Below are 25,297 nucleotides of genomic sequence, written 5' to 3'. Positions count from 1 at the left end.
AAAATATTAAGTTCTCGATCAATTTTGCTGTGTGCAAAATTTCATCATATATAACCATCACAATCTTTTTTAGAAATTGTGTAGCTTTCCTAGCGAAAATATTCACTTTGAGAAGGTAATGGGATCGTGATCGAGTGAATGAGAATCAAATAAGATTTGGCATCCAGCATATGCAAGTGAAATAGCAAGTTCCGCGACGATGGCACGTATGAGGGGAATTCTCGTCATGAAGGCCAAATTCGCTCGGAATTTGGAGTTCAGCCTTCTCGTACGTTGGCTGCCTTGCAAATCTTAACTTCCTGTGTCTGAGTGTATGCACCACCACCACCCTTTTGAACATGGCGTCTATAGCGAAGCCGACGAAGCAGGACAGGAATGGGACTGACAATTCCAGTAATATTCACGGTTTTTTCCAAAGTTTTAGGTTATTTCTACGTTTTTTTGTCGGAAAACTTGAACAGAGTATGAAAAAAATCGCGTGAAAAATTGACTCGTATACTTGAGAACTTTTATGGCGAGAGAGATTTTATAAAAGTCCCGACCGAGAAAAACTAGCAAATTTTTCTTCGAATCTTCACATCCTGGTACATTCGACACACGACCTACGACATAACAAAAATTCTTCTTCCCGCGTATTCTATCGAGTCGCTAGTCGCTATCGCAATTCTAGACATCCATGTGCAAGCATTATTCGACATCGTCGAGAGAGATCCGATGCCAGCGCCGCGGCATTATTGTCGTTAGAGAAGCAAGTTTTGAGCGCTTTTTTCTACCGACAACGAATACTAATAATATACGTACGAACTGACTACATATTCGAATGTTGCTTAGTCAGTGAATTTTGTAACTAAAACGGCGTACATGAGTAAATTTTTTTGCTAAATCATCCGTTTACGGAATATAAATTATTGTCTTTTATTTTAATTTGTTCGGGTTATTTTTCATCGTCTTTGTTACGAGAACATCAATGCGGCTGGTCATGGATTGAGATACATTTTTTCAACAATCATGAAATGAAGCCATTCAGTTGTACGTGAAAAAAAAAAATACAAATATGAATAGATTTGCGAGAAATAACGCAGTAATTTTGATAAAGATTGAAATTTTGAAAAATATGTACTATACAATTCTTACACAGCGGCGGGTACATTTGAATAATCGTAAAAATCGTACGTGTGTTCGAAGTTTGAAAAGAAAAAAGTTCTTGTTGATGAGGCACTGGTCTCAAGTCCTCATAAATGGTTTATGACAACATGAAGCATAGAGGAATAAGAAGGAATCTTGCACGAAAGAGAAAAATCGGAGAGCCTCTAATGACGAAAATCTAAAAAACGAATGATCGAAGATAAAGTGTGGTTATGTCGGGCCTGCTACTTAACCGTTTAACAACCGTGCTGTTTGAAAGGGATACGGTTATTTTTGAAGCATTTTTGCATTACTGCGGGTTAACGCCACCTTTTTTTCAGCGATGTAAACGTCGGTTTACGGCACATCGACGACGAGGTGGTACGTACTACAACGCGCAACGTACAACTAGAAGGTTGTAATCGGTGACGCGAGCGACGACAGGAGGCGCGACGGTGTACTCTTTGGGAACGGTGACGATTCGACCCGATAATCATTATAACAACGAAAACAAGGCCGTGACGTAGCGCCGAGTATACAACGGCGAAAAGAAGCGGCGGAGGAGAAATTCGATGAGGCGACTGGCAGGGGAAAAAGGTGGGGAATCGAAGCCGGCGGCGGCGCCGCCACAGTAGGGGAGCTCGAAGGCGAGGAGAAGGGAGGGTCCGGTGGTGGGAGAAGTTTGAGAAGCGAGCGCTGGGAGCGAGACGGCATTGGTATCGCGCCTCGAGCCGGCGGGTAGTGAGGGTCGTTGTAGCGATCCTTTCGTTGTGTGAGTGCGTGCCTATTATTCCTCGACGTTCCGTAAAACTGGAATCTCTAGTTAACCAGGGGCTTCTCTTCGTTTTTTACTCAGTTTTCGGTAAACGAAAAACTCTGCGTCCTGGTTTACGAATGTGTGTGTGTGCGATAAAACTCGAATAATAAATATCGCCAGTGAGAAAGTGGTAACGTCGAGGGAAGGCACGGGGGCAGCGTCGGGTTGATTATTCCCAACTACTTCGGGGTTTGTGAACGATAAAAAAATAATAAGAAATTAGTGAATGGTGTTCCATCCGCATCTCGCGATTGTCGCGAAAACTTCGTGGATGTCGTGTCGATCGAAAACCCGGGAATAATCGTGCGTTCTTTGCTCCGGTTCTGTTGGAGCGCAACGATCGCCTGTCATGGTGATTTCAATTTTTTTATTATCGCTAGTTTTTCGGTGTTATGTGCTGCATCAACGTGTTGATACCGAAGAAAGAGCATCGGCGGAGATGATGTAAAGTGGAATGAGAGCACGGGAATGAGAAGAAGGTGTGCTCTGTACGGCGATGAGAAATAGTGAATTTAAGGAATTCGGGCGTATCTTTGGTCGCTGCAGTGAGAAATACGAGTACATCATCGAAATCGGACTATCCGACGCCGCGTCATCCTAATCTTCCTCTTGTTCTTTCTCTCTCTCTCTTTCTCTCTCTGTCTCTCTCTCCCCGAAAAGTGTTTTCTTTCGCGACGATTGTTATCTCCGAGTGTCGTCGATAATGAATTTGTGGTAAAGTGTGCGAAATATATTTGCGTGCAGAGTATCGATCGCGATCGATCAGAGTTGGATCGCGCGTGGCGAACTCGAGGTGTGTGCTTTTTTCAAAATCATTAACGTCCGAGCAAGTAATAAAAAGAAGAAAGTGTGCGCGGAAGAACGAGAGGTGTGTATGCGTCTCGCGAGGAGCCGTCGAACCGAGGATTTAACATTGCCGACGCCCGTGCGCGTTTTTGTGTGTAGTAAGTGTGTATGCGAACGAGACGCGATGCAGGCGGAAACGACGACGTCGCTGACGACGACGACGACGATGACAACGAGAAATAAGGAAGGCGAGATGGCCGAACGCGAGATCGACGACGACGGGGTTGTTGTTGCCAGGCTCGGGAGTCCCTTCAAGGGACAGATCAGAACCGCTGAGGACAGCTTAGTCGGTTCCTGCGGCAAGAAGCGGTGCGCCGATCGATACGATAGCTCCGAGAGCTCCGACAGGTGAGAGAGACGCAAATATACGAGAGTATACACCCGTTATACAAAATGGGTGTGTGTATCACTATGTCCTATGCACGTATCTCTCTCTGCTCGCGTGGCTGTGTTCAGTTGTTTTCTTCCCGGAGTGTTAGCTCGTTTTTACACCGAATGAGAAAAAGCTTAGCCTCCCCTGTTAAAGTACAAATATGGAGGATCACTCCACGTCAATTATTACGTCCAAACTTTGTGTTCTCTCTTATACGAATACATCACTCGCATTGGGATCGATCGACGTCCCGAAAAACACGATTTTCATTATCATCGTTATCTCGAAATGTTCGTGCTTCGGAAAATTTTTTTTCACTCAACTTTCTGGATCCGCGGCCCAAAATTTTGGTTTCTCGATATTTAAAACATTTTTTTTTGACGTAACAAATGACAGGGTCGATGCGCAACGACGAAAAATTCCATAAACGAAATGTTGGAGTTCGTCGTCTCATGTTTCGATGTGCAACCGAGTTTTGACAGCTCAGCTATGGCAAGCTTGACTGCCGAGCGAATGTCAGTTTCACGAATATATTGTTGTGTTTGTAGAAAGTCAAATTCGCGTTTTCGAAATGACCGCTACGCCTCCAGAGGGCGCTCCGCGTTACGATACCATCGGAAAACGAGTTTCGCCTTTTGTTCTCCTCGCTGCTGTAAATCGGATGGAAAGTAGCGGACGAGTAACATCGCCAGAAATGTCATACGCTAACGATGGTAAATACGTCGCTACGTACTTGGAAAAAATAGGAAAAAGTGCGATCCGCGGGTGAACAAATCACTGTTGATACTTGCCTCGTTTTTTTTTCAATTATTATTTTATCGTCGGTCGTTGCGAACGCTTCGGTGCTCGAAGTTCGATTCGAAGAACTTGTCTTCGATCTCTTCGTTGACGGATTGGCCGAGGCGTCACTAGTTTTTTCTTTTGACGAATCCAGATGGAATTGAAAACAGAAATTGAGGAACTTCCTCGTGTCTCGGTTGACGGATCTTGAGAATTTTTTTCCTTGACTTTTTCTAATGCTTTTGCCTTCTCTTTCGAGTCTTCGACTTTCTTTGGCACAAGATTGTGAGAAGGCTCGATAATAGTCGAGCCGGCAGCGTTAAAACCTGCTTTGTGAAGCTCCTCAAATCACTTTGACCTTCCGAGTTGATCCATAAACGTCCATCGTTGCATAATTTTAAAGACGTCATACGAAAAAACGTGCGCGATTTACTGCATATGCTAAGCCTGAGTTGCGGAAAATTTCATACTCTGACTAGAGGCGACAATGGTTTTTACTGCGCGCTCGATATAAAAAGCGAACGACGCTGAAGTTTGCAACGTTCGAGTCCAACGAAATGAAGGAAAAAAACATTTGTAATTCCCCAATTATTTTTTATTTCACGAAATATCGGTGCAGCTTGAAAAACTACGAATTTCAAATTCGACAGGTAACAAAATTGGAGAATTACTGGTGGAATCATTATGGGTTTTTTTACATCATTTCGTTGGACTCCAACGTTGCAAACTTCAGCGTCATAAAAGCGATTTCTACGACGTTACTAAAGATGGTGGAAAAAATGAACGAGCATGAAGAACGGAGAAAAACGTCCGAAAGACTCGACCCAATGGAATTCGTTCGAACAGAATCCCTGAAAATATGCAGAATTTTTTATATCGGGGAAAAAAAAACTTGAAACTGTCCAAGAGAAATGGAAGAAGAAAATTCGTCGTCATTGGCAGCAAAGGGACAAAAAATCGTTCAACTCGCGTTTTCCTCGTCCCCGAAGCTGAGCCTTTCCGAGTCCATTATCGAAATAAGTAAATTCGATGAGAATCCGAGCAGTGAAGCAAAAGGCAGTGAAGGCCGAAAAATACAAGTTCTCACGCGCCATATCCAGCAGCCGCCAGCGCCCCGAACCCGTTCGTGTGTTGTCAGTGCGCCGTAGAAGATAAACAAGAACTAATCCAGCGTAAGAATTAGCCGGGAGACTCGAAGGCGTGTTTGGAAGAGGCGCAGATATAATTCGCTCGTTCACAACAAACGCTCGACCGGGGGACAGATGGGCGATAATTCAGCCGGAGATAACCCCGCAAAATCATAAACACCGAGTCGAGAGCACATCGCGTTCGTTTTCGCACATGCACCCAACTCTTTTCCTCCGCTGTGGCTTTCCGCGTTACTCTCCATCGCCCCGACCATTTAATCCCGGAGAAAAGAGCAGCCGTTCGATCCCCATCCACGCTTATTCCCACACCGAGCCAAGTCAACGGAAAAATTACGTTTTTTCGCGTTATATTTCATTATCTACCGGACTCGAGCCTCCTTCTCCACACGTACGTGGAGTTCATAGGGTATATAGAGCGAATGAACGAGCAAGAGGGACGGACAGTGCGGATACGAGGAGGCTCGAGCAAGAGAACCGGCGAGGTCGTTGCACCGCGTAGTTACGCGACGGATGGTACACGGATGCGTGCAGTTGCCTTGTCGCTCGGGCGTACTACAGACCCAGCGCTGTACACACGTCCACGTTCCACGTACGTCAACACAACGCTGTGCCCTCAACGACTGTACTTGTGTATCGTCCTCTGTTACGTGTATTTTCGAGTGTATACGTGGCCATGTCCATACGTATACAGAGTGATTCATCCACGGACCAAGTTTTATTGGCGGAAGAGGTCAAATATTTCGAGAGCGGTCAACGGGAGGTGGAACTTTTTCAAAATTTGGGCCTCGAGCGATCTCGAGGGTGTTCGAGCGAAGAGGAGAAGGCGCCGTGACGCTGGAGTTGGCAGCGTTGGGGTCCAACGAATTGGTGTGAAAACCCTCCAATAATTCTAGAAATTCTACAATTTCGTTCCTCGTCGAATTTGCCATTCGTAGTTTCTCGAGCGCTTGGCGGAATACAAAGCTGGTGAATTAATAATGTTTTTTTCGTTTATTTCGTTGGACTCGGGGATGTTATGGAGACTTCAGCGTCGCGCGACGTTTTATTTCGTTCTTACGTTTCGTTGGAGGTGTTTTCGAGTTTCGTCGATCGGCTCGAAGAATCGGGCGGTTTTGAGTCGCCGGACATAAAAGCTGTGCGATTGTTTTTCGTTGCTTTTGTTATTCGGGAGATTGTGGACGAGGTTCGAACTCCGAGGGACCCGATCTTTGAGAATCTTCGGTGGAAACGCTCGCAAGTTTGCTCGAATGTTTGAAATTATTGCTGTGGGGTATTCGGCTTCGTGCCGAATGAGAGTTTGATGGCCGCGCGCGCTTACCGAGGGATTTATCGGCTGGCGCGATTTAATCTCCGCCTTCGGAAGTTGCACCAGGTCAAACTCGGAGTTTCGTCACGCAACGCCATCGCGGGATTACGATGTTTTATCTCGAATGGCAGTCGAATGGACTGGCACGGAACAAAATTCGTTCGGTTTTCCACGCATTTCGGTCGTGGAAAACCGTTTCCCTCTTCTCCATCATCTCCGAACGGTTCGTGGGGGGCAAACGTTTTAGATTTTCCTCATTCGAGGGATCCCCGCGGGGGGGCGCATCATTTTCGTTGTCAATTGTCCCCGGATTAGCCGCAGGATTCGTCGCTGCGTTTGTCCGTCCGTCATCGACCCAACACTCGCGAATCTTATCGAACAGCATCAAGACCGCTGAATTACTGCAAACCCAAAATATTTCATTACCCAAATGAACAATCGTCCGTCGCTCCGGGACAAAAATCGTTCGTTGTCCCCTCGCAAACGCGGAGCCAGCAAACGGTCCGCGTCGTACAAGCGAGTGTACATTTCACATGAATTTATACTTCTCGATACTGGTAATTACGAAATTAGGAGAGAAAATGCGATCCGCTGATCCGCGGGGACGCGAGAGCTCGCTCCGCACCCAAATTATTTTGCATCGCTCTCTACTACGCACACTCCCACGAAGAGGTATCTCCCCGCGCGAGCACGCATGGTTCCTCGCATCGCGGCAGCCCCCCTGCTCGCACTCTCGTCCTATCGTTTCGTATGCACATACGCGCATGTCTCTGTGTAGCGTCCACGCGTCCGTGTCTTTCTGTGCGCTCGTACACGCACGCGAATACGGATAGCGAGAGCCGGGGGAAGAGAGGCTAGAGGCTCGCGAGAGGGAGAGAGGGCGAAGAGACGCGGAGGCCGCCAACGAACGAGAGCCGAAGAGAAGAGAGCACTCGGGAGAGCGAGTGAGAATTCCCCAGCGAGGATCCTGGCGGAGGAACGCGTTAGCCGGAGGGTCGAAATGAGCGAGGCGACGAGAGAAAGAGAGAGAGAGGGCCCGATACGTTCGCCGTAGGTGCCTATGTGCGTTTCGAAGTGTGCGCGTGTCTGTGCACTCCGTACGCGCGAGCTTCACCGTCCGCGTTTGTGTGTTCGCGCAACGACGAGGCGCGCTCACGTTGCCCAAGTTGCGGGAGCGCCTCGCATAGAGCCCCGGACTCCGTGCAAGGCAACTGGCACCAGTTTTTTCCCTCGACTTTCACGAGCCCCCAGTTTTCCTCAATTTTCATCCACCGTTTTCATTGCGTTATGCGGCTTTTCCTTGGACGTTGAACGCTCGAATTCCGAAGCCGGAAATTGTGTTGAGTTCGAGAAAGAAGTACGAAAAACAACGACGCTGAAGTTTGCAACGTTGGAGTTTAACGAAATGAAAGAAAAAAAGAATTGTAATTGAGCAATTTTTGATTTCACGAAGTATCAGTGCAAGTTGAAAAACTACGAATTGGAAATTCGGCAGGGAACGAAATTGGAGAATTATTGGAATTATTGGAGGCTTTTTTAAATTTATTTCGTTGGACTCCAACGTTGCAAACTTCAGCGTCATGAAAAACATTCGAATTTGATTTTTTCGTTACAGGCTCACTTTCCCTCCTCGTTGTTTTCATAATTCGTAGTTTGCGCCGGCTTGCGTTCTTCACGCGAACCGCATACTGGAGCATCCGACGGATGCTGCGACGGATCAACGACGATTCACTACCACGTAAGCTACGGTTGAAAGAAACTGCAGTTGTGCCAAGTTACAAACTGCTTCCACGATTAAACCGTCCCGCAAATAGTGCACGCAACTATTAACGCGTCACGTCACAGCAGTTTTAACACGAGATTTTTCTTTGAAAATCCATGGAACAACGTATTCCCACAGTTTTAATGGTTTTCTTTTAATTTCACAGCTCGAGCGAGCTCAACTTTTCAATTTCTATTGCTCACTCATAAAATTGAGTGCAAGAGCAATTCGCTGCTGTAATGAGATATAAAACGACGTAAGACGTTGTCTCTCCGAGTTTTATCGTGACAATAATATTACGTTCGCAATTACAAATGTTAAAATTCATCGAAACTCGGCCGTTTCTCCCGTTACCGATACAATTTATGTCTCTTTGTCTCTGTCTATGACGCTGAAGTTTGCAACGTTCAAGTCCACCGAAATGATGCAAAAAACTGTCGAATTGTTCCAGTAAATCTGCATTTTGTTCTCTGTCGAATTTGCTATTCGTAGTTTTTCAATCTACACCAATGATTTCGTGAGATAAAAAAATGAGTGAAATATATTTTTTTCTTTCATTTCGTCGTCTCTCCGTCTCTCTCTCTCTCGGTTTTCGTCTTATCTTTTTCCTTCTTTGCTTTGGTCGCAAGTTCGATGACTCCCGATACACGAGTAGTTCTCACGACAATCTAACGACTCTCGTTAGCGGTAGCGACGCGTGCGATCGAAAACTGTCTCTCAGCCTTGTCCGCGCTTGGACAAAAACGTTAATTATGATTGTGTGGGTATTGCGTATCGTGGCTATGAGTGGGCGGAGCTGGAGCTTCATTCGGCTGCCGCACCGTGACGAACCTTATCAAATTAGTGGAAAATTCTTTCCAATCAACTGCGTGTACATCTAGAATCGGTTCCCTCGTAATAACAACGACGTAAAAAAACCCCGTTTCTGCAGTGATACGAAAACTTGGCAGGTGAAAATTCCAAAAATAAATATTTCCGCCTGCTCCAGACTGTAACGCGAGTCCGACGAATGAAGATTTTTTCTTAAATTCTAACACCCGCTCGACATTTAACCCCGTTTCTAACACCTCCTTTTTCTTAGTCTCGTCACAAACACGGCATAAATCTCTGACGTATAAAGAATCACTCGAGTTACGGAAGATACCACGTGATCGTGTTCACACGTATATGCATCACGATCTGTTACACGTGCGCATCCATTTTGACAAGAAAGCTCCGCACTCGATGCAAAGAGTAGAAGAGAGCGAGAGAGAGAGAGAAAGGGAGAAAAAAGCATAGAAAGCGAGCCCCATCACTGCACCTCGCGCGTTTCAGATTATGCATAATTATTTTTACGACTCCGAGGCTGCTCTCGAGGCGCTCTCTCATTATACGCATACTATATTCACATTCACGCGCGGGTGCTGCTGGTGCTGATTTTTTTCTGTCGCTTTTTTCCAGTCCTCCCATCTGCCCGCCTCCGTTTTTTCCAGTTATTCCTTTTATTCTTCATTATTTTTTACGTTTTATATTAATCTTCGACTCTGCTGTGAGTCAGGAGAGATCGTACATCTTTCCTCGGAGTTTGTCCGTGCGGAGACTCGGCCGATTGCGCGCGGAGGTGTGGCCACGTGTACCTCCTCAACCTCATGCATGTATATTCATGCGAATGTTTTGTCCCGTTCGTTTTTTTCTTGTTTTTTTATTCCAATCGAGTTACGTATTACTACGGAGAGCAAGAGATGGAGAAATAAAAAGAATGATTCCGTTGTAAATACCCGCACGGGTCTGCCGCAATCGCTGCTCGTCGACGACGACGACGACGTCGCCGCCGCCGCTGCCGTGTGTCCATGACCGTGAAAGTGAAATTCGTGAATGAAACTCCCGGGAAGTAGCCCTCTCTCTCTCTCCCCCTTCGTTTTTTATGCCTCGGAAAGTACACCTCGAGGGCCCGGGCCTTATTCCCCGGTTATATTCGTCAATTCAACTTACACTTTCATTGAGGTGGTACGCAGTGATAAATAACGACGAATTTCTCACGAATTTCAGAGTTTTTGTCGCTCTCGATTCGTTCGCTTCGAAATATTCAGCTCGATGTGAACAATGAAGCAGCTCTGTGTGTGACGGGACAAAATTTTGTTAGTACTGAAACGTCGGTCGAATCGACGAAGCTTCGGGGCAGCTGAGCAAATTGCGATTGAGCCACGAGCATATCGTCGGAATAAAATTCATTTATTTATCCACTCGAATGATAAGCGTTTGGTCATCATTTGATAATTGAGATTCAAACAATTGTTTATTCGCGCGAGCCAAAAGTTGGCGTGAGCAAATTTACGCTGTGGCCGTTCGAACAAAATCGTTTGACTTGGTTCGTTCGAGCGATTGATCGACGAGAAATTTTCGTGAATTAGTTTAATGAAACGAATCGTTTGACGCTCATCAAAACAATTGCTCCATCCAACACTTTGCTCTCGAAAAATGGGCTCGGCTCGCTGAACAAATTTAGTTTTTTTTTTCCAGTGGACATTGTGGCAGGTTTTCGTATCGTGGGCTCGGAACCCAAATGATGGAAATTTAGCCGAATCACATTTTCGGTATTTACGTAAATGGATTTGGCTCCGAGAACAGTTACAATTGTGTTAACTATACTGCGAATGGAGCAGCTTATTATCATTGCGCTTCACTTATTACCACTGTCAGGGTTTCCTAACGTAAATATGTTATGTATCGTGTTTCGAGGGCATAATTCGGCTTACGTCCAGACCTACCATAAACCCTTCGTTCTGTTGTGCCTACATTTGGTTTTGTTTCTATCATAACGTTCGAACGTAATGTCCGGTATTGTGTTACGAAGACAATGAAATCAAGCCGCGAGCGAGTATTGCGACTGCGAGGGAATTGTGTGCAAACTCTTTTCAACGTGATTGATCTTTTGCAACGTTCGGGGCTCACGTTTGACCAGCTGGCCGCGTGGAAATTCTGCTTGTTGCGATATTTAGCTTGGGAAACAAGCCCTTTATGTTGGGCACGATGATCAGCGCTTTTGTAGACTTGGAACTGTTGATTTTCATCAGTTTTTTCTTTCGTTTTACCAGTTTTCGAAAACTCTTGATAAAATAAATTGTTAAAAAGTTGGAAAAAAATGTTTTTTCGTACGAAAACACTGGCGAAAATGGCCTCTCGCAGTCTCGATGCTCGTTTGCAGAGCTGTGCATATGGCCAGAGTTCCGATGTCTCGCGTCACTCCTCGGTGGCTGGATACAGAAAGTCGCTCTTCCAGGCACGACGAATCACCGAGTCAATGTAGAAACGCGAGAACCAATCTAACTCGCTCAATTTCGGAAATATCAGCCTCGTTTGAACAGTCGCAAGTTGGAGAGCAGAAGTTTGAAAGCAAGCGTGACACATCGCCAGGAGGCTCACGACGACGAAAGTCTCCACAGAATCGGCGTGCAGTTTAGTTCGTTTTTAGGCAATTTGTACAGAGCACGAATCTACACTGGACTTAAATTTTATTGGTTTTATTTTTTAATTTACCTTAATTTTATTTTTACTTTTATTTCATTGGTCATTTCTACAACTTAATTGCTTCCTATTTTCTCCTTTTGCAATTCCTTTCATTTTATTTCTCCGTGTTTGTTCACTGACATCGAAACACTATCGGGTTTGCACTTTCGCAATTTATTTTCGTATTACACGTTTTACGGGGTAACGCGGATACGAAAGTGTACAAAATGTGGGTACACTCGTGCGCGGGTTGTTCGGGTGTGCAGGGAGTGCGTCGAATTCGTAACTTAATCGCGATGTAAATTCCACGATCGTCGTCTTTCAGCCTCGTCATCGTTCTCAATACGTTTCTTAGTCGAATTTCAACAATTTTTCTCCAAATTTTTCGACGTTCGAAGTGTTCGCTATTCTTATTCCCGACATATCGTTTTGCTGTTTAAATGTCGATTTCTCTCCACGAGTCATCGCGACACCTGCGAGAGGCCCTCAATTGAGATAACCGATAAAAAAGTCGCGTTGCAATCGAAACAAATGAAATGTTGATTCGAAGTGGATTGGACGAATGAGCACGAGTGTCACATTAATATCGAATGAACTATGAACTTCGAGAGCGGCGCTCAATCTCCGTAGATCGTTACGGCCTTAGTACTCGTCCATCGATCGTACTCGAATTTACAATCGAGTGGAAAATTCAGCTGGAAAGATGTTGTGAATTTCCATTTTCTTTAACCGAATCGTCGAATTCGATAAACTGGCGAGTACGATTGGCAATTTTAGATGAACGAAAGAAAATAATCGGAGTGATAAATCGAAGGGAGGAGACGTCTGGCCACCGGATTTTTCGCGACGTGATTCTCGGCGCACAGGAACGCGCACGTACGAGAAGTCGTCGCAGACTCGCGAATGTGCACACTTGCAGGTTGACTGTATTCATCAGCAGGCGTTTTATTTCCTGCATGTAGAAGGCGTAGGATTTCGTTTCGCTACGTCTCGCGTTATTCGAGCATTTTAGCGCTATTGTTGAGGCTTTAAGCGTGTTCTTGTAAGAGGGCGTTGAAAAAAATGGGAGTTCGAGAGAGACAGCGACGCTTGGGACCTTAATAGCTGCCTCGTAAGAGTTGCGGGGGTGGCGGGGGCGCGACGAGCCGGCTCGGACCGAACGATGCGGTGTTTCAGTAGTTCAGGTCCGCAAGAAAGTTCGTTGCATTAGAGATCGGGAGTATGCGAGACGAAGAGGAGACGACGACTGCCTAAAACGAATAAAACAAACAACGAATAAAAAAACGAGCAAGACGTCAAGAGACGAAGGTACAAAATGCAGAAAAGAATTCTCCGTCGAACCAGCAGGCTTTCCCATGCCCGTTTCTTCGTGGGCCTCTCCAGCAAACGAGCACACGCTCAACCATTACTAAGTTTTGCAATAGACGTTAGAAAGCTCTATGACGGCGAGAGGAGTCAGCAAGAGCGACCGTGGCTCGAACTCAATGCTGCATAATAGCCTGGGCTAGGCTTGTTCGGTCTATATAGTTGATATCCTCTCCGACTCGCTCTCTCTCTCTCTCTCTCTCTTCTCGTCATTTGCTCATTCTCGAATGCAATTCTCGAGCGTATGCACTTGCATCTCGCTGAAATAACGTGTGTCTTTTATGCATCATGGAACATGCAACATATCAGGCTCGAGAAAATTTTATTGATATAAACAAAGTTTCGTGTTGTAATTGACCTGAATCGCGATTGAATTACACGCCTTTTCGAATACGTTCCTCCATTTTTATATCGAAACTTCAAATATCTATGTTTTCTCAACAAACTTGTGATTCGCACTGACTAAAACTCGTGCAGAATTTCAACATTCGGGTAGTTCGCGATTTTAAATTACACATCGCCAAATATTCTCGCGAAATATCCAGTCGATTTAATTGTGCTCCTTTATTTCTTTACTACGAAACCCATAGACGCGGATACTCGAGGAACGTGAATTTTTCACTCTGACGCAACGCTATCGCGATGTCGGAGTACTCTTACTTTTTATCGTGCTGCACGACGCTGTATATTTCCTACGAGATATGAATTTATAACTTGGTAATTATTTCTGCTTTTTACATCGAGTCGCGGAAAGCCGTGTTGCGACAGAGCGCGCGGCTCGAAATAGGTCTCATCCAATTTGCCTTTTTCTCTTGATCTAATAAACACACGGATCAACAACGAAAGCGTTTTTAATTGCGAGCACAATTCACCGAGGATTTCTGACACTCCTCGCGTTAACGTTTTTGCCTCGATCGGAACGCTCCAATTGCGTTCACTGTTTCATTCACCGATTATCTTCGACTCAAAATTCCGAGGGGGACGCGCGCAATCCCTCCGGGACTAGGGAAGGCTCGGTCGACTAGACGGAGTAGTTTTTGGGACCGACGAGACGATGCGAGGGCCGGGGAGGGCGGGTAAAGAAGAGAGCACGGGATCGCCTCGCGGCGATTTGTCAATTTCCGGTGTGCGAGAGCTCTCGTGGCGCACGGGCATTGCTAATGCTCGTAACTACCACTCACGCTTCTCCTTGTGTACGCTCACTCACACCCCGCGACACACTCCATACACGCACACGTATCGAACGATATCGTCGGTACGAAAGCAGGCTGAAATGCAACGGGAACTGACGGAGAACCTACGCTCACACTATACCGCCGGCGTGTTGTACACCCTGCAGTCCTACAGCCTCACCTACACAACTCTTATATTCGCCTACATACACGTGGACGAATAGGCTTGTGTATATATGCGGGAGTATGTGTTAGGAGCGCCTGACGCTCGCTTGCTGGATCAATACCGACGAGGCCTAGCCCATGAGCCACACCGCGACCGTTTCGACTGTCTCTGCTCTAGTCTTAGTTCTTTTTCAACAGGAGATCGTGTTATTACGATTATTAGTATACTTAAATCGTCGCGCTCGATATTTCACGAATGTTTTCGTCGCCTGTCAATCCTGGTGCGAGACTTTTCACTCTCCTGATTTTATTTCGAAGCTCTTGCCTCCAGACTTCTCGTCTTGCTCTTGATCTTGCTCTTCGTTGATAAAAAATCACACGGCTGGACGAAACGCATTTAGGTCGAATGCGATCGAAGTTTGAGAGGAATCGAGCTTCTGACGAGATGTTAAAAACACCCTTTAATAATTACAGCAATTCTCCAATAATTTCGTACTCTGTCGAATTTTCAATTCGTGGTTTTTCAACCTGCACCGATACTTGGTGGAATACGAAATTGGTGGATTGGACATGTTTTTTTTTTCGTTCATTTCGGTGGAACGATGCAAAGTTCAGCGTCATCGTACATTGACTTTCAGATTGCTGCTCGATTCGATTGCTTCGAGAAAGCCTCAAAAACGTAATCGAAAACAGCTCAATCTTGTTTGGAATTTCGTCCAAAATTTCTTCATCCCTGCAGCACTTTTGTGATTTATTTTTTGTACTTTTAGTATATATAAATATTCTGGAACGTGCTCGTAAATTTTTTCGATTCGAACGATATTGAAACGTTCATTTGGGGATTCACACGTATTCCTGTGAAATCAATACTCTTCCGAAGTTATGTATTTTCAATGCTCGTGGGTTGAAACGAGATCCGATAAACTAGACAATCCATGTTTATAACCGGAGGATATTTCGATTCTGAAACATTTCGTTCGTATGGAATTGAATGTGGAATAAAAGGATTTCGGTTTTTTTGTTGGATCGTAGAGTGATTTATAAACTGATCTTTTTAATTGGGATGCTCGATTGCCCCGTAATCAAGTAACTTGGAGCTCGTCCAAATAGATATTATCATGGACGCTCCGCTCCGTTCTTTTTTTTTCCTCGCAACAGTTCAAACGTCAATTTTACGGATTTAATTTTTTCAACGCCGTTTACGTACGAATTGAATACAACAAAATGTTTGGATCAAACGATTCGGAGGAGCCTAATCTAACCGAATCTCGCCCAACCCTCGCTCCGAATCATCAAATCAACAAAACCATTTGTAAATTTCGTTTGCGTCAACGTACTCGATCTCGATTTCGAATCGGTGATCGAATCGAAGCCGGCGACTGAATCAAAAGTTACCGAGGTTCGTCGCAGCGAACGTCTCTGCAAGCGCGAGAGTATTTCTCTTTTAATTGAATAATGAAATAACTGAATGGATTAAGAAACCGAAGGAAAAGATCGAGTACACGAAGATGAAGGAACGTGCTTGGCAACCGTCTAGACGTTGGAGCCCCGGATTCCGTGCGGTGCTCGTGTGTGCGTTTTCGAAGATGATCAATCATTGGATAGGTCGAGAGGGCGCGTGAACCTTTCTCCTACTATCGTTTGCCGTAATCCTCAAGATCGTCGCACGAGCATCATTACAAGCGGGATGTTGATCGCATCGGTGCGTCGTCCCGCACACGAGTCGGCTCGGGGTCGGTATTTTTTTCACTAATTCTCATTCCGTCCTATTCCTTTCTTGTTCTCATACTCGATGTAAGAGAGTCGAGTCTACACAACGAATGACTATACACAGTCTGAGAGTCTCCCGACACTCTGGGCTGCAGCTGCGTCCAGCTGACACAATTTCCCCGAGGCTGTTGCTGCTTCACTGTGCCCCGGCCGTCCACGCCGCTAAAACTCGTGCATGTGTACACAGCTACTCTAGGAGTGGCTATTATATGGACGAGAGTGGCACGAGTGAGTGGAAGAAATGCGAAAGAGAGAGAGAGAGAGAGAGAGAACCGAGGGCGAGAGGCTTCCTCCAATTACTCCACGCGGGAGTTGGACTTCTCGCGGGGAGCGCGGAGGCAAAACAAAAACGTGGAGCGAACGAAAAAACGGAGGAAAGCAACTCGAGTTCTCGTCGCGTCTTCTCCCTCGAACAAGTGTTGGTGCACGTGCGGTTTATTCGCTTCTGTGCGGCCAGTTCCCAATTGTTGCGACACCCGAGAACTTGGATTTTACATCTCGACGGGGCAATATGGAGCTTTGGAGAAAAAATGAAGTCTCCGTCGCTGCTATTATCCTCGTTGTTATTGACATTACAATCGAAATACTTGAAGGCGCGATTGATTGAGCAATACTCGACGCGCAGGAACACATACGCGGAGGAACACGTGGAAAATGAGACTCGCTGACAGCAGTCCCTGATACACGTATCTAGAGATATAAAACGTTGTTTAGAGCCGAGCTCGCATTAGCAGAGCGAATAAAAGGGAAATGCTGCCTCGCAAGAGCTCAGCTATCCGGGCAGGGGGGACGACGAGGCTCGCGGAGAGGCGGCAGGGGGCGGAGAAAAAGAGCGCGAAATAATGAAACGTCGTGCACGCTCTCGGCTCTTAGCTCCAGTCGAGGCGAATGCACAAGCGCGAGAGAGCCGATGGACATGTGGCCTCGACTAGTCACAGCGTAAAAAACGTGCGGATATATATTTGCTACGCCGGTGAATATACACACATACAAATACAATTGGCGCACGTGTGCTGGGAAAAGCGTGTGCGTACAACTCGGCCGCCTCGCACAGAAATCAATCGCCGGAGACAACAACCTAGGCCTAGTCTCTCACGTACTCTCGAAACACTCGAAGACTAAATCTCCCGTCTATCGCGAAAAGCCAGCACCACCGCATCGCGCGCGTTTTGCAACTGCACATTTTCGCAACCGGCTTCTTTCACGGGGAACGTGACGCTCGTGTCCTATACTACGATCTCGGATCTTAAGGCTCCTTTTCTTCATCGCTCACTGCACTGCCCGCTCGTCATATCGGGAGAGAGAGGCAGAGGGGGAGTCATCTCTCACGCGAGAGAATCGAGATTGAGAGTTTTCTGCCACATGCTGTTCTATACACAGTTGCATACACAGACACACGCGAATACACGTGCGCCTGACGAGTTTTACTCCGAGGGCACATCATACCAGCTGCACAATCTCGCAGGAATGCAACCCACCGTATATTTATAGATGCAACGATCCTCCAGAGAGCGTAGAAAAATTCTGCCTTTCTTTACTCTTTTCTCTCGATTCGCTCTTCTTTTTTTCTCTCATTTTCGTCACTATCCGGCCTTCAGGATATCGTGGCTTTATCTCACTTCCGTGCATTTTTTCTAGTTCTTACTCCACGACGTTTTACCTTTTTATTTTCGCTTTTCATTGCCCTCGTTTCGCCTCATTTTAGTGACGGATTATCGTGGGGCGATCGAAGTTTATTTCGAACATCAGTTTTCCTCGGAAGTCCTCCAATTACGATCGAGTGCTTGACACCAAAAACAATTGACTCCAGCGTCGATTTGTTCCGCGATAAGGAAGTTGGGAGAAATCTATGAAAAAATCGGTCGGGTTTTCATCGATTCGGGACGGTATTTTATACCTTTTTGCAGGAAATGAAAGACCTTTCGTTTCATCCAAGTTTAAAATGATGCTAAAAATGTGGAAACTCGTAAAACACTGGTGAGGTCACGCGATGGAGAACTTTCCGGGTTCTCACGTCGCAGTGAAAATTTCAAGAATCCATTGGATTCGCTCGCAATATCGTAACTCTTAAACGGAGTTACGTGGACAGGGAACAGCGATGGGGGTAACCATTTGAATTTATATAATTCCGTAATCGAGAATACCAAAAGTTCGATGGCCACGAGGCCTTTGTGGCCGGAGTTTTCCAGGTTATAATTTGCCTCAGTGTCACCGGAGCGCTGCTTAAATATTTGCAGTCTTTCGGCTCGAGTTGGTGCGCATTGTTTCGTCGAAAAACGTCTGCCACTCGCTCTCTTCGCTTTAGAAATATTTCGAAGGCACGTTTTCCGACGGTGATTTTCTCCCAACGGAAATCATTCTTTCCTCAAACTACTGAAAAGCGTCGCGCGTCATTTCGAAAGCCATGCATCGGCGACAGACTTTTAAGCAATCTAACTTAATAAATACAATATTGAATGGCGACAAGAAAAAAAGTGGCTCCCCGCCTCCTCGAGTTTCTCCGTGGTTGGAAAAATACATAAATATTGCAAAATTATAATAACTTATTCACGCTGTAAGGAAATAAGGCGCGAATTCGTTGCTATCGAGCATTTTGTCGAGACTGAGAGACACTCGATGCTATGAAAACTTGGTGGCAAAACGTTTATATCCGGTAAGTCGTACGCGGTTTCTGTCCTCGTGTCAGATATGAAGAAGTTTTAATTGAGTTTTCAATTTAGGTGTAAAACAGTGCAACTGTGAGAAAATTGGATTTTTGCGGGAAAGTGTTATCCAGTCGGCTTAGGTATATAGAGAGCGAAGTGTTAGGAGCGAAGCTCGAGCACAGAGGCTCGGAAAGTGAGCCACTGTGTGGTGGAGGCGAGAGTCCGCCAACGGGAACGGACGGATGTACGGAACGCTGACAGTAGCGAGCATGCGCGCGATCATCGAGCCCCCGCCCGAACATGCAGCCGCGAGGTCTTTCCCTACTAGCGGCGCGCATAGACCGCCGCAGACGTGCTCGCCGAACTCGCACTCACACACAACCCACACTCGCTCCTCTGTAGCCCTGAAGGAGAGACCGGAGCTCTCTTTTCTCGGTATTGGTGTGTGTGCAAGAGCTCTCATCGTCGAGCCCTTCTATTACAACGCTCGCTCACTCGCTCTCGGCTCTTTCTACTAGAAACAAGCACGAATGAGAGTACGACCTCAAAGAGAAACGGAGAAGGAAACTCGGCTGAAGGGAGACGAGAGATTTTATGCCGAGAGTGCACAGACAGACAAAGAGAACTCTCCTGAGTTTCGGAGAGCAAAGAGAGAGGGAGGGAGAGCGTGTGTGGAGCACAGAAAGACCTCATGTTCGGTTCGAACTCGACGAGTCATTTTTTAACAGTAAAAAAATGATAAAATTTGATGCAAGTACATTTATGTTTTGTGCCAATTGGATAGTAAATTCAGTGAAACCGTAGGAGCCATTGGCGTAGTTCAAAAAACAAATGCACGATTACTTATGAGCAGTTTTCTCGAAACTTGCCTCAAATGAGCAATTCGTTACTAAAGGCTGTAAAAAAACTATTTCAAACGTAATGATAAAGTGAAATGAATCTGCTAAATCATGGTAATGCATGAAAAACTTTTGGCTCGAGGGTACAAAACGTTGTCAAATAAATGGGAATGTGAAAAAAATTACAAACACAGTGGCATTATAAAAAAATGGGGGACAAAGAAATTACCAATGGACAAATATAGATAGCAGGAAATTATGAACAAAACTATGATACAGAAGCTTTCAGAAAATTATGAGCGTAAACTAATCAGCAGTCGGAAAAAAATTACAAGAGAAACAATTGCAACGGTTTACAAATCGTTCTAGTCTTTCTTAAGGTTCTTCCTCCACGAGACAGTTAAATTAGGAAATTATTTAAATTTGGCATACGTTTTGTTTAACATATGAACAACACCTCTATAAAATTTTAACAAGTTTCACCATCCCGAACCCGAGATATATGTAATTGAAGTTGACTCAATTAACACGTAACATATGGACCATGCATAAGCAAACGGCACATTATTCATTCTACCGCTAGTACTAAAATTAGGAAGTTTATAAAAAACGAGGAGGAGCTAGAGCAGGATATCACAGATATTGTGAAAAAAATCAAGGTGATTGACCATCTAGTTTGACAGATATAGCCTCGAGAAGTACGAAGGTTTAGGCTGCATACGATATATTTTGCAAGCGAACAAGCGAATGTCGTCTGTATAGACAACCTTTTCTGTGTGTTGAAGCGTAACCTGGATAGTTCCGTCAAAAAATTTACTCACGATGTCGGATCAAAAATACTTTTAGAATAAATTTTACGAAAGCAAATGATATTTGTACTATATCTGCTGGCACCGAGTACGTATATAGGCTCTTTACAAAGTTGTTGATTACGATCCGAACGAATTATCAAGCCTTTTAATATGCAGACAGTACATAACTTTTGGTTGGGGCTGTCGCAGAGGATCAACCTTAAAGTGACCATGCAAAGTTGTCAGAGTGAATAGCTGCTAAAATTGGAATGACAAAAATATACGAAGGAAAAAATTACAAACAAGATAAATTAAAAACAAACATTTGTGCACACTAAAAATATAATTCGAGATAAAAACTATCGGTGCCCACTTGATCTACGACTCTCTGGGATTGGTTTTCTCTCCCATTTCGTTAATTTATTGCCGAAATACTCTCGAATTGCACCAATTTAGTCTTCATTATATTTACAACGACGATCCATAGAAATACTCGTGACGGGAGCATCGAGAGAAGGAGAGAGAGCGAAGGGCACGCGAATGCGTCCCATGGGGAGCTTCCAATCTGCAATTTTTTCAATTCAATTTCGTGTAGTGTCGAGTGAAAACAAATTTTTTGAGGAAAATACGATTAGGCGTGTATATTATTCACGTTAAATTACAACGATGACAGCTGCGTGGGAATTCTGTCGGGCTTGAGAAAAATTTGCTCGAGGAAAATAGACAGTTAATTCTCGTAACAACACGCAGTCGATACGGTAAAATTCGTATGATGAGAGACGCGCGTCTGGCCGTATTATCAGTTTCGAGGAAAATTTACTGTTTGATTGTCATGCAAACACAACAATTCACCTGAATATTACGACGTGATCCAACATCGAACTGTAAATACAGAGTTTTTCTTGAGAAACTTCTTCTGTTTGTAAGTAAAATGTATTTAAATTCCTGATACGAAAAGTTGGTACAAAACAGAATCATCAAAGAGTGAGAAAGAGAAGAAGCACATTTTGATAGGAGTTTCTGAGTAATCTGAAACTTGCTGTTTCAAAAATTTCGTTTTTTATTTTCCTCTATTTTTCAACGTATTCATACGAGGAAAACTGAGTGTGACCGTAATTATAACGAGCTTAAGCAAAGTGCGTATTTTCATGGACTTTTAATAAAAACTCAATGTTTTATATATACGCGAGAGGTTTCAACAAAAACGGCGAAAAATCGAAGGTTGCTCTGGTTTCTATTCCGGTAATGGCATTTATTGAGTTTGGAATGATAAAACCATTTGTTCGAGGGCACTCGATCGCTCGCGTGTGATAAACTCGCAACCGGAGTCGGCGGTTTGTTTTCGTCGAATGCATTCGCGATCGAATTAATTGAAATTATATTTTGAGTGCTTTTTCAAAGCGAGGGATTGTCAAAGATGCTTCGCGATTTGATTTCATTTGGCAATAAACAGTGCGAGAGCCCGTCCAAAATAGAGAGAAAAGAGAATTGAGAACGAAAACTGGAGGTGACCTCGTCGGTGGAGTCTCTCGTCAAGAGAGAAACCCAGTGCAAAACGTGGTCCAAAAGCGCCTGGAGCCTCGGGAGCGAACGAGAGTTGGAGATCCGTTCTCTCTCTCTCTCTCTCTCCTTCTCTTCCTCTTTCTGTTTAGGCTGTGGGCCCTCGAGGGGCCTCTTTAGCACAACAGCAGCAGCAGCAGGAGCAGCAGCTAAAGTCGGTCTCGTCTCGAAGTCCACAGGACCCACGAGATCCTTCCCCGAAATTCGTCTCACGTGTACTATCCACTCTTTCGCCTGGAGTCTCACAACCGAGTCTCTCTTTTATACGTATACGAGAAACCACAAAAGATACTGCGCAGTTGATCTTCATTTTTTGGTTCACATTTTTATCTTACGAACCAAGTGATCTTACCGTTTTCTCAATGCCAAAACAACAAATTAAGTGAAAGGTTGAAGAAAAAGATAAAACAACAAAACAATCCTGGCCATTCTATTTTGGTCTTCTGCCAATTTATTTTTCTTGCCCCCTCGCACCACGTTCCCGACAAAAAACATTGATAATCTCAAGTTTCGTATCAACCGGAGACCCGTTTAATTACATTAGCAAATAAAATACTCTCGATTCGAGCAGTCATTGTTGCTTCAATCGAATATGCTGATTTCGTTTTCCAAGATTAATCTTCGTCTCTCTCTCCCTCAATTTCCCTCTCGTACATCTCTCACTTGCCCCCTCTTTTAAAAATGTACTCCGCACCCAACCCAGAAACATCCCCTTTTTTGTTCCTCTTCTTACCCTCCTTCGGCTTCTTCCTGAATTCTCTCTCTTCCTCTCTCCTCCTCTCTTCCTGTTCCTTGTCTCGCGTCTCGGAAGCGTTCTCTCCTGCTCCGCGCCGCGCGAATCTTCCCTCTCGCCGCGTGTTCTCCCCTCTCAACGGATTTTCTCTGGACGCTCGTCGCTGCTTTGGCTTTCCCCTCTTCTCAAAATGTTTCCTCTCCGTCGCGCCCCTCGGCGGTCGCCGCGCGCGGTATATCGATTTGCTTGATTTCATCCCGCGCGCGCGAGCGAGATGAAGGATTTAACACACACGTATAAATCTATACGTATCGATAGAGCGAGAGGCGAAGATGCGAACGCGCGGTCGTGAGAGCGAAGGAGAAGCAAACGGAGCCCGTTCGCGGCCCTCAGAATTTGCGGAATGCCCGCGTGCCTGCTCTCGTGAACCCGTTGGTCCGGTTTGCTTAATTGCAAAAAGGATTCGGCGTGGAAGGTGGATCGCGCGGGAGGGTGCCAAAGACGAGGAGGGGCGAGGGCCCTCCCCTCCGCTCCCCGCCCCTCCCCTCCGGGGAGAGGAAACACCGAAAGAGGAATCCGCGGAAGGAGAACCCCTGGCGAAGATTCTCTGCGAAACTCTCGACGGTCTTTCTATCCTTCGTCACACTCTCTTTTCTCTATTCTTCCTTCGCACTCCCCTGACGCTCTCCCTCCCTCAAACTCATTCCTGCTCCTCGCTCCCTTGGCCATTCGCCGTGATTTCGAGCACGTATCCCCGCATCAACTTCTGCTCAAATCCCAGCATCGACAACTTACTTTATTTTCATCTCGCCTGCTTCCTCCTGCTCGAGTGTGAGGAATATTGGCAAGTGTCATTGTTCGGGAATTCCTTCCTTCCTTTCTACAAACGACACACATGCGCGCATAAGGGCCTTTGAGTTGGAGGCAGTGGCAGTTGAGATTCGGGGGAGGATTCGTTCAACGACAAATTTATAATTCTCCCGCAAACTTCCTATCGCCCGTTGGAATTCTTTTGATCTCGCGTACTTCTCAGACATATTTCTTACCAATTGAGAGCAGGCTCCGGAATCATTTACATACGATTCAAATATAATGAGAATATTCGAATAAGTTTACGAGTGGCACAGAAACTCTGACGTTATTCGATCTGTTTTCGTGTCAAAACTCCTCAAAGCGAAATCCGATGATTGAAGATTTTTCTGGCGCACGGAACATCTGAAAAGCTGCGGCGTGTTACCTCTTAACCAATGAAATAACAAAGTGTGTTTTACGAGCATTTCGACGCATTCACTTTGGGTTGAAAAGCCGTTGCAGCTCGACCGAGAGCCGAAGAATGCTGTGCTCAGAGGTGAGTGAGCACTGCGAGATAAGCTCGGAGCCGTTGGTTCCATTCATGCATTTTTCAAATAATATTCACGCCTCTCTTCGTTATCAAGTTATTTCGTCGTACGTGAAAAGATAAGGAGGAATCTACAAATTGAAAGAGCGCGTTGTGAGCACACTGCAGTTTGAAAGTTGTCCGAGTAACACAGTAAGAAATAAAGGCGAGCCACAAAAGAAGTTTTCAGCGGGACTTCGTTCATGTCGCGGGCAAGAAAAACTGTGGCAATGCACCGATGAAAAATCATTTCGTCGAGTCCGGATGCAGTGTTCGAGAGAGTGCGACGCTCGAGGAGAAACGAAGAGGAAAAGGTGGCGAGATGAAGAAGAGAGAGAGAAAGAGATATCGATGGAGCGAGCGAGATAACGAATGGAAGGAAAATGCAATTATTAATTGCACGTCGAGCGTTGGCCACTGCGGGTTCCGCGCGACTGCACGATCTCGGCGCCCAGTCACCCAGGACCCGTCTGATTATGATTTAACGATTCCGTCACGCTCGGCCACTTTTTTCTACATTCTTCCTTTCATATTGCTCTCGCTCTTTTCCTTTTACTCTCGACTCCTTCTCACTCTTTCTCCTTTTCTTTTTCCCCCCTTTCATTTATCGGTTTTCTCCTCCCAACTGACGCTCTCGTAAAATAAGCTTTTTATTAATTCCCCACTCTTTCCTTGACATTTTTCAAGTTTGTGTACAAACTTACTCGGCGACGAAAAAGCAGGCGGCGAGAGGGTGAATGAAATCCTCGTATCATACCGCTCTCCTTCGTCGTTCCTCCTATTTATTATTCAGGCTCGCGCCTTCGCTTTTATCGACTGCACTGACGCGAGTTTTACAGTCTTGTGTACACACGAGAGCCGACATATTTCATACAATCTGACGCGGCATATTTCATGTTCACTTCTTTTCCTAGTTTCTTCTATAATTATCCCTTCCCGCCGCTCCAGCCTCAATTGAACGATGCTTCCATGCAGGGAAAAACTCCTTCGACGTGTTCGCCTAAAAATTATTTCAAACTATTTGCGTGACTGCATCTTTTTATAGAGCGAATAAGAATCTACGATTCCTCCTCCAGGAGTTTACGATTGAACCCTCTCCGAGCGTATGTTGCTTCTACGCAACACGCGCCTCCTCCAGGCTCTATGAAACTGCATCGGTCAGTAAGGTCGGGGTTCTAACCGCCTGTTTCCATCAAGCAAGGCTAGATCGCACCACAGATACTCCCAAACCATCGA

General features: G+C 45.3%; 1 protein-coding gene across 1 annotated transcript in view; it reads left to right on the top strand.

Moving 5' to 3' along the window:
• The first annotated feature begins 1,856 nt into the window (after nt 1-1,856).
• The window catches only part of LOC122419475 (AE binding protein 2 jing), a 117,742-nt gene continuing 94,301 nt past the window's right edge, over nt 1,857-25,297 (top strand). Inside the window, exon 1 of the mRNA XM_043434067.1 lies at nt 1,857-3,136. Within this exon, the coding sequence (XP_043290002.1) occupies nt 2,817-3,136 (320 nt within the window). The 5' untranslated portion in view covers nt 1,857-2,816. The remainder of the gene's footprint in view (nt 3,137-25,297) is intronic.

The sequence above is a fragment of the Venturia canescens genome, chromosome 1 (assembly GCF_019457755.1).
Source record: "Venturia canescens isolate UGA chromosome 1, ASM1945775v1, whole genome shotgun sequence".
Lineage (NCBI taxonomy): Eukaryota > Metazoa > Arthropoda > Insecta > Hymenoptera > Ichneumonidae > Venturia > Venturia canescens.
The sequence above is the reverse complement of the archived record's forward strand: the minus strand, read 5'-3'. Positions and strand labels throughout refer to the sequence as shown.